Source organism: Rhincodon typus, chromosome 3, assembly GCF_021869965.1.
Source record: "Rhincodon typus isolate 14 chromosome 3, sRhiTyp1.1, whole genome shotgun sequence".
In the NCBI taxonomy this organism is placed as follows: domain Eukaryota; kingdom Metazoa; phylum Chordata; class Chondrichthyes; order Orectolobiformes; family Rhincodontidae; genus Rhincodon; species Rhincodon typus.
The window spans coordinates 81,079,656-81,090,342 of NC_063334.1; the positions used below are offsets into that span (position 1 = coordinate 81,079,656).

At 40.8% G+C, this 10,687-nt stretch overlaps 1 protein-coding gene across 1 annotated transcript in view; it reads right to left on the reverse strand.

Moving 5' to 3' along the window:
- The window catches only part of cast (calpastatin), a 242,450-nt gene extending 232,912 nt beyond the window's left edge, over positions 1-9,538 (reverse strand). The window contains exon 1 of the mRNA XM_048595061.1: positions 9,460-9,538. Coding sequence (XP_048451018.1) covers positions 9,460-9,480 — 21 coding nt within the window. The 5' untranslated portion in view covers positions 9,481-9,538. The remainder of the gene's footprint in view (positions 1-9,459) is intronic.
- Positions 9,539-10,687: the final 1,149 nt, after the last annotated feature.

Sequence of the window (10,687 nt, forward strand, 5' to 3'; positions counted from 1 at the left end):
AAAGTCTCCTGCAGCATTCTTGTGAAGCCAAACACAACCTAGAGGAACAATACCTTTTCCCATTAAGGCATTTTACAACCTGGACTCAACATTGAGGTCAACAGCTTCAGATCATGAACTTTGACCTCCATTTTGATACTTTTCCCCTTCTGTAGTGACTATACTGTTACGAAGTTGTGTGTAGAGTAATCGTGAATTGGAAGGCATGAGGCTAGAATCTGGTTGTAAAAAAATGATAAGGGAGAAGACTGCATGGTTCCTTTAAGAGGTAAAATTGCTTTTTTAAGCTTTGAGATTTACACAGAAAAACATGTATCTGTATGTAGCGAAATATGTATAGCCAGTTCTAAAATGGAAACGTGTATCAATTGGCTGTGAGGTTGGAAACCTTAGGCTTGTTTTGATGTTTTGGCAACTAGCTGGACTCAGCCAATTAATTTAAACCAAGCATTTAGCGATCGAAAGCCAATTGAATTCAAAAATGATGGTTTTGATAACCTCGGACCAAACTATTGTAAGAAAATTGATATGCCATCCAAGGTATAAAAGGAGAGGGTTTTTGAAAATCGGTATGAGAGTGAACCACCATCTGAGAAATAAGCATCTAACTCTCTCAGAAATCGCTAAGCTCTCTAAGAAAGCACCATCTATCCATAAAAGGTACCATGGCACTTCTAGCTAAGAGTCGTCACAGAAAACTTCACAGCTGGATCAGCAGAAGAAAGATGTTTATGACTTGAGAACAGCAGAAGAAAGGTGTGTAGACTTTAGAAGTTTTAATTCCTTTTCTTATTACTTGTGTTTATTTAAGTGGGACTTGTGTTTATTGGAACAGCACACCAATGGAATTTAGTTAGGGAACAGTTAGCAGTTAAGGGAGAATTATTCCGTTTGTTAGTAATTCTGTTAATTTGTTCACTTTTATGGATAAATAAATAAAGTTACTTGTTACTTATAAAGTGAATATCACAGATTTTCTTTCATTGAACCAACATTTCATTTAACCAGCTCCTCCTCCCAGCTTACAAGCAGAAGCTGAAATGGGAGAATCCTTCACGAAACGAAGAACAGCGCTGGTCCAAGGCAGCTGGGGCTGCTTGGACCAGCTGGACTGGACCCTGTTAAGTGTTCAGCGGAAAATCTAAATGGGTACACCACCACTGTCACTGATTTCATTAGCAAAAGCGTGCAGGACTGTGTGCCAAAGAAATCGGTCTGTGTGTTCCCCAACCGTGAACCTTGGTTGAACCAGGAAATCCATTCCTTACTGAATGTCAGGCATGCAGCATTCAAGTCGGGTGACCTGGACCAATACAGAAAATCCAGTTATGACCCCCACAAAGCCCTCAGGGAGGCCAAGAGGCAGCACCAGACCAAGTTAGAGGCCCAGACCTACCAAACAGGCTCCCGCCATCTCTGGCAAGGCCTAAACACCATTAAGGGAAACAAAATGAAACAGTGTAAGATGGCAGACAATGACACATCACTTCCTGACACGGTCAATGCTTTCTATGCTCGGTTTGAGCAGAATACCAGTAGTGCGGTGATGCCTGCCCCAACAGCCTGAGACACACCTGTTCCCTCCGTCACCGCCTCAGAAGTCAGATCAGTCTTCCTGGGAGTCAACCCAAGGAAAGCAATGGGCTCGGACGGTGTCCCCGGCTGAGCACTCAGATCCTGTGCAGACCAACTGACGGACACCGACATGTTCAGCCTCTCCCTGCTATAAGCCGAAGTCCCCACCTGCTTCAAGAAGACCACCATCATCCCAGTACCTAAGAAAACACACGCAGTGTGCCTAAATGACTACCACCCAGTGGCTCTGATTTCATTAATCATGAAGTGCTTCGAGAGGCTGATCATGGCCCACATCAACTCCAGACTCTCACCTGCCTCGATCCCCTACAGTTTGCCTACTGACATAACAGATCCACAGCGGATGCCATATCCCTAGCCCTGCACTCATTCCTGGAACATCTGGACAACAAAGACACCTACGTCAGACTCCTGCTCATTGACTACAGCTCCACCTTCAACACCATTATCCCCTCCAGACTCATCTCAAAACTGTGTGACCTTGGTCTCGGCTCCACCCTCTGCAACTGGATCCTCAGCTTTCTGACCCACACACTGCAATCAGTGAGGATAGGTAACTGCACCTCCGCCACAATAACACTTAATACTAGAGCCCCCCCCAAACCCCGCAACCGCGTCCCCCACCCCCCACCAACACACCTGCCCCCCAAGATGCATCCTCAGCCCCCTGCTGTACTCCTTGTACACCTACGACTGTGTTGCCAAATTCTGAACAAATGCCATCTACAGATTCGCTGACGACATCACTGTAGTGGGATGGATATCTAACAACGTTAAGTCAAAATACAGAAGGGAGATAGAGGGCTTGGTGATGTGATGCAATGAAAACAATCTGTCTCTCAACGTCGGCAAAACTAAAGAAATGATCTTTCTGAAGTCAATGAAGGGAGGAAAACATGCCTCCATCGACATCAGCAGAACTGAGATTGAGAGACTGCAGAGCATCAAATTCCTCGGAGTGACAATAACTGATGACCTGTCCTGGAAATCCCACGTAAATGCGACAGTCAAGAAGGCACAACAATGCCTCTTCTTCCTCAGGTGCCTCAGGAAATTTGGCATGTCCATAAGGTCCCTCACCAATATCTACAGATGCACCATAGAAAGCATACTGTCTGGGTGCATAGCAGCCTGGTATAGCAACTGCTGAGCCCAGGACCGTAAGAAACTACAGAAGGTGGTGTGCACAGCCCTGACCATCATGGAAGCCAACCTTCTATCCATGGACTCCATTTACATGGCTCACTGCCATGGAAAGGCGGCCAACATCATCAAAGACCCATCACACCTGGTAATGACCTCCTACAACCTCTTCCATCAGACAGAAGATACAGAAGCCTGAACACACACATCAGCAGGTTCAGGAACAGCTTCTTCCTGGCCGTTATCATACTGTTGAATGGACTCTAGTCTTAAATAATGTAACCTGCAAGGTAACCTGTATGTCTCTAAGTCTTTTTGATCTGTACGTCCTTTGCTTACTGTGATCTGCTTGTACCACTCGTAAACAAAGCTTTTCACTTTATTTTGGTACACATGACAATAAAATCAATCAAGACTTTTTCACAGATTATAAAGGCATGGCAAGCTTCTTGGGGTATTTTGGGTTTAATTATTAGAAGGAAACGTCTAATCCTGCCATAACAGACTGGGGGCTTGTGTTTCGGTTTAATCATCAGAAGAGTTTGAACTCTCTTTAACAATATCTTAGACCCGTTACCCTAGATTCTCGATTAGTAGAGGAATCATTCTAGCTCAGCTTCAAATATACACAAGTACTCTGTCTGCACAGCTCTCTACTGCAAGACATTCCAAAGACTTACAACACTCAGAAAAAATTCTTCCTCATCTCAGTCCTAAATTGGCACCCTTAATTCTGAGATTATCCCCTCTTGTCCTAGACCCTCCCATGTTGGGAAACATATTCACTGCATTTACCCTCATAAGCCCCTTAAGAATTATAAGTTTTAATGAGACCACCTATCAGTCTTCTAAACTCTAGCAAGTAGAGTCCCAATCTGCTTAGCCTTTATTCAGAAGACAATTTTTCCATACCAGACATCATCCTAATGAACCTTCTCTGAATTGTCTCCAATGAAATCATATCTATCCTTAAAATAAGGGGACAAAAACTGCTTACAGTACTCCAGGTGTGGTTTCAACAGCACCTGCACAGTTGCAGTAAGATTTCCCTACTCCTACACTCCAATCCCCTTGAAATAAGGGCCAACATTCTGCTGCACCTATGTGCTAGCTTTCTCTGTTTCATGTGCAGGTAACCCCAAAGTCCCTTTGCAGTTTTCTGCAGTTTTTTTCCATTTAAATATTACCCTGTTCTTTTTTTTCTCCCTCTGAAAATGAACAGCTTCCAAATTACCCACAAAATACTCCATTTGCCAATTTTTTGGCCACTTACATAACCTTTCAATATCTCTCTGTAAACTGTTTGTATCCTTCTCGCAACTTGCTTTTCCACCTATTTTTATGTCATCTGCCAAGTGAACTACAATACATTTGTTTCCTTCCTCCAAGTCATTAAGTCAGATTGCAAACAGTTGCGGTCCCTGCACTGGTCACTGCAGAACCCCTTTGGTTACAGGTTGTCAACTTGAAAAAGAACCCTTTATCCTTACTCACTGCTTCCTACCCACTCTAGTTGAGGCTTTCTTGAGAAACTCTAACAAATTAGGCACAATTTTCCCATCATGAAGCCATGCTGACTCTTCTTGATTAAATTGCGATTTTGCAAATGTTCTGTTATTTTTTCCTTTACAATTAATTCCAATACTTTTCCAACACCGATGTTAGCCTAATCAGCCAATATAACTTGTTTTTTGCTTCCCAGTTTGAATACGGTTGTCACATTAGTAGTTTTCCAAGCCCCTTGTACTTCTCCAGAATCCAACGAGTTTGAACCAATGCATCCATGATCTCTGTAGATGCATCTTTTAGGATTTTAGGATGCGAGGCATCAGGGCCAGGGGATATATTTGCTTTTAGCCCCATTAGTTTTTCTAATACTACTTCTTTAGTGATGGTGATGGTACTTAATTCCTCCACCATATTCTTTAGCGTTAATGGAATGTTCAAAGTGTTTTCCACCACAAAGACCATTTCCTTATTTCCCAAAACCATCTCCCCAGATTCATCTTCTAAGAGGCCTACGTTGATTTTGATCTCTCTCTTCCTTTTTATATATTTGAAGAAGCTCTTCTTGTCAGTTTTTATATATTAAATTGGTTGGTTCTTGTAGTTTTTACATCCTCTCTCTTTATTATCTTTTTAGTCCTTCTTTGCTGGATTCTGAATTTGTCCCAATCTTCAGAACTATCACTGACTTTTGTATCCTCATATGCTTCTTCTTTCAACTTTATACGCTCCTTAACCTTCTTGGTTGGTTGTGGTTAGATTGTCCCGCTTCCATAATCTTTACTCCTTACTGGGATGTATGTTTTACTGTAAGTTTTGACTCACCTCCCTAAATGTCTACCAGTACTTGCTTACTGTCATTCCTGCTAGTCTATCCACCCTATCCTTATTGCATTGTAATTCCCTTTATTTAAGTCAAATAGAGTTGTTTCTGACTCAAGTTTCTCACTCTCAAACTAAACATTAGTTTCCATCATGTTATGATCACTATTTTACTCTTCGTCCACTTATTAAAAATGTTTCATTACCCGTTATTAGATCCAAAATAGCCTGCTCTCTGGTTAGTTCCATGATATATCGCTGTAGGAAACTCTCCCTAAAGCACTCTAAGATTTTGTTGTCATACCAACCCTTTCCAATTTGATTAACCCAATCAGCATAAAGATCAAAGTCACCCATATTTTTTTTTAAGTGAGCTCCTACTATTTGTTGCTTTGCAGCCTTTCCTGCAGAATAGCTACTGTTTGGGTATGTTGGAAGAACTGCTGAGTTTCTCCAGAACTTTCTGTTTTTATTTCAAATCTTCAGCATCTGCGGTATTTGTTTCTACCTTAGGATCCTTCCCTGAATCAAAACAACACCACATTAATAGAAATTATGGTTACCTGAAATATTTGAGAGATATTAACATACTGCAGCAATTGGGCATCAAATTAGCTTTAAGCACTTCCAGAATATGTCTGACAATTTTTTTTTACCTCATTTGCTCTAGAAGGTCATTTAACCTTTCCATTTAAAGTTAACATACAAGAAAACAGAAGTTATTGGTCTAGCAGGTTTCTACGCACCATTCAAAAACTATAATAATGCAGATCCAAAATGCATTTCAGCTGCTTTCTTAAAAGCTCAGGCTGTTGAAGGAGAAAGATTCCAGCCAGGTTTATCTAACTTTTCCTCTGCAGTGCACAATGTTTCACCCATTCATTCTGGTGCCAAGTCACAGATTAGGCAGGTCAGAAATGCAATTTTTGCCTTTGTTTGAATTATAACCACCTAATGACTCATTTTAATCACATTCACAATAGGTTATAGATTCATAATGACTGCTATGGCTTTAAGAGGTTGCTTTGTCTGGATTTCTTTTAGAGAGAGATTGGCTGACAAATACTGAGTAGTATGTGAGAAGATAAACAACTTGTGAAGCCTTGCGTGTCTTTTTTTACATCGTTGGATCTAGAAGCAGCATGAATGGGTGTAGTCAAGCTCCCATAACAGAACCAGGGATTTTAAGTTTAGTTTTCAGCAGTTGCTGTTGGTCTCTTGAAGAAGTGGAAGCTATTTTTTTCCCCCTCTCGTGATTACAGTCAGGGGTTTTAAGCTGGAGGTTCTGTGCCTGCTGTGGGAGTAGCATGTGAGACAATCTGTTTTCTGAATTTCCCTTTTGGGAAGGGAGTGTTTACAGAATGTTATTATATTGGAACAGTGCATTAGTAGTAGTTACTGTATCTGTTATTCTGTTAAGTTTTCCAATAGAGTTAAGTTATTCCAATCCCTTCTTCCTTTTGTTGTATTTTAACTATAGTGGATGAATTAAGTGTGTTTTGCTTAGAATCTGGTAGTTTGACCAGTTGAATTGCATCTGGAAAGCAACACCTAACATTTACTTTTAAAGTAAGAAAAAGTCAGGGTCTAGATTATCTTTGGAATAGTTTAAGGGGGTTTGGTTTGGCCTATAATGCCGCATACTTTCAATAATTGGTGCAAATCTGGTTCACAATTAAAGCTTGGCTTCCTGATAATGTATATTCCCAGCAGCATTTCATAAAATAATCAGCAGAAAACTTTTATTGATATTTATTCCAGCTATTTAAATATAATTTTCAATTAATGTCATAGTTTGAGCTGGGATTACATATGAAAGCCACATATGCAGGATGGAGAACTGGGGCAGGGTGGAGGGGAATGGGTGTGGAGCAATATCACATTTCTTACTAATTTGTCACAACTGTGTGTTAAAGTTGATTTTACATTAAAAAGGAAAATTGTCAAAGTCCCTAATTTGGTTACTGTTTATTTACCCTAATCCTTGTGTGGCTGCCTATGCCCATGTAGCATTTGGAACTGTATTCTTTTAAACTGAAACTAAAGCTCGCTCTACACTCTCCCCATCAAACCATCCCAGGATATGTACAACACGCGGTTCATTACAGATTGAAGCTCCGTGTACACTGTCCCCAGCAAACACTATGAGGACAAGTTCAACCATGGGGTTGGACACAGAGTAAAGCTTCCTCAACACTGTCCCCACCAAACGTTTATAGAACAGACAAAGATCAGGGTCACATTCGAGTAAAGCTCACTCCACACTGTCCCCATCAAACACTCCCAGGATAGGTACAGAATGCAATTTGATACAGAATAAAGCTCTCTCTGCACTGTCCCCATCAAACACTCTCTGGACAAGCACTACACAGGTTAGATACAAAGCAAAGCTGCCTCTACATAATTCCCATCAAACACTCCCAGAATAGGTATAGCGTTTATTTGTGCCTTCTATCCGTGAAGTAATAGTCACCAAAGCCCCAGAACACCATAGGATTGCTCTGTCAGGAAAGAGTAATAATAATAGTGAGTTCAACCTGAGGATCACCACACCTCAGGCGAGGGGCGAGGTTGGGAAGGCAATATCTTAATAGTGATCTCAGCTGGTGTGGGAATTAAACTGGCATTACTCTGCATCACAAATCATCCATCCAGCCAACTGAGCTAACCAACTCCCAATTCACACCTCAAATACAATTCTTCAATCACGTAATCAAGACACGTCATCATTTGTGAATGCAAGTGAAATGTAATTGTCCCAAAAAAATGAATAAAACTGAATAGTGGATTTTGCCGCTACGGAATAAAGTCTGAAGCTTAAAGGGTGAGTTATATCCTGTGAATTGCTTGCTAACACAGAGAGAAGGAAAGAAGGCTTGCACTTATAGAAACATCTTTCATGAGCTACACATGTGCCAAAGTATCTTGCAGCCAGTAAAGTACTTCTTAAAGTGTAGTCACAATTTTGTGTGTCAGGAAACATGGCAGCAATTTTGCACACAGCACAATGATGAAGATAGCCAGACAGCCAAATTTTAAAAATGTTGCTTGGAGGCTAAATGCTGACTAAGAAACTGGTCTAATACAAAATAAAAACAAAAACTGCGGATGCTGGAAATTTGAACCACAAAGTGCCAGAGAAAGTCAGCAGGTCTGGCAGCATCTATACAGTGAGCTGCAGAGTGAAGTTTCAAGTCCAGTGACCCTTCGTCAGACATAACTTACAACCTAATTTCACAGTCTTGAGTAGTTCACTCAGAGTTGACAAAAGCCATTCCTTTTCAACGGATCAACTTGCTCTTGAAAAACAGCTAATTCAGATAGAAACCTCCTCTATTTATAACATGGATCAAATTGGTAAACTGAAGCTTCTAGTAAGAATCTACCTGCATAATGCTTACTGCACAATGCCCTGCTATTTTATTTGCTAACCACGTAAGAAAGTCAATAACTTTATGGTCCATAAGGTTAAACTGGCAGAGAGGGATACATCTTGTTAATTATACATAAACATTATTTCTCTTATGAAGAAACCGACAGCTATAAATGACTGTGAATTCTAAGTGTTTTCACCAAGTAGGTTGTCCCTGTTTTGGTATCTCAGTTAGTAGAAATTTCCTAATGTGGAACCAAAAATATGTATTCACACCATTATGCAAATATACTCATATTTCATTTCCACTTATTGTTCATTGTTTGCATAATAGCACAAGGTTCTTCGTGTTGCTGGAATTAAAGGGGAGAATTTTACCGGCTTGTACAAACTGGGAACAAGGTAAAGGTCCAGTAAAGTCAAGTAGAGCTGCAGCAGGTTAGCTCCCTAAATATGCCATGCCACTAGTGAATTTTACTGATGGGAGGGTTTAAGGGGTGAAGCAGGAACATAGTTGAAAATTTGTGCCATGCTGCCAAGGTGCCATTATTTTGTTGACAGCTGATCAAGTCTCTGTTGCATAGGGAGGCCAGCAGCTAGATCAGAAGTGGGGGAAATTATGTTTTATTCAAAGAGGAGGACTTGGGTAGGAAAGACAGCCCCTCTAGCTCCAAGGATGTCCCTTCAACAATGGGCCAAATTAATTTTGAAGATATTTCTCCCTCCCTGCCGAATACAGCACATTTCCAGCCTGCCTGAGCATGCCCACCATTCATGGTAATGCTGCTGGGGATTTTGAAACATCAGCCCTGTGAATGGACCACTGCCCTGAATATGATGGCAAACCCAGTGACAGCCGTTTCATTGGATGTCTCCTGTAAGATTAAGAAGCAAGTCCCACTGAATACACTAGTGTCAGGCTGACCGCAGGTCAACAAAGTTCTCCCACAAAACATTTTACTTTCACCTCCTACTTGGTAGCTTTGCTGCAAATTCAACAAGTTTGTTAGTTTTCATACCTCTGGCTTTTGAGCACTCATGCTGACTCCCTGTTTTGGTGATTTAGACAAATCAGGCTTCTTTGCCCCCTGTTAAAGAAATACAAAATGGAAGTTTAGTCACTTAAACCAATCCCAGGTAGATTAACACATGTCCTATAGAAATATTTTACTTATAGGTAAATATGTATTTGGAAATTCAAAGCATAGAAATTTAAAAAGCAACGCAAGTTTTTGTTAATTCATTCATTCATCCAATGTCAGCTTCATTATCTGGGCCAACATCTATTGCACATCCATTATGCCCTTGAAAAGGTCGTGGTGTGCTGCAGTGAATATTGTGTAGGTAATATTGTCTGGACATCCAGGATTTTGACTCAGTGACAGTACAGCAACAACAATACAGGTTCAATTTGGGTTGGCGTTTGGCTTAGAGGGGATCTTATGATGTTCCCATGTGTCTGCTGCCTGTGCTCTTCACGGTAGAAGAGATTTTGGGTTTGGAAAACGTTATTGAAGCAACTTGGTGAATTGTTCACTGCAATTTTGTAGATGATACATACACCAGCCACACTAAGTCAGTGAATGTTTAAGGTGATGAATGGGAGCTTGGGGGAATGGGGTTGATCAAGTGGACTATTTTGTTAGAATGGTGTTGTGAAGCAGTAACCATCCAGGCAAGTGCAGAATATTCCAGTACACTTCTGACTTGTATCTTGTAGGTGGTAGACAGGCTATGAGGATTTAGGAACTGTGTTACTCACTGCAGGAATCCTACCTGCTACTTTAGCCATAGCACTCACATGGCTAATCCAGTTAAGGTTTTAAATTGAAAATTTTGATAGTAATGCATTAATTATAATGGAATGGTATTGGTTTCTCTCTTGCTGGATCTGGGCCTCTGTGTGGCATGAATTATGATACTGACTCCTCATTATTTGAGTATGTGAAAGCTGGTAATAATTTCATCATCTTTCATGGATTGTCACATTAATGAATCATCCAATCCATATTGGGCACGGAAGTCCACGGAAGTGGTACATTTTGTTGTTGTTGTTGCTACTTGGGGGAATTTCTGCCATTATGCCATCTCTGGCTTTCCTCTGGGTATGAGAAATGTTGCAAATTTGTTATCGTGGTCCTCGAAACATACTGAATAAATGTTCAATGCTTGCCTCCATATAGTCAGAGAGATGTTACTTGACAACTACCAGCCGAAGCCTGAATATCCAAATCATGGTGCAGATTG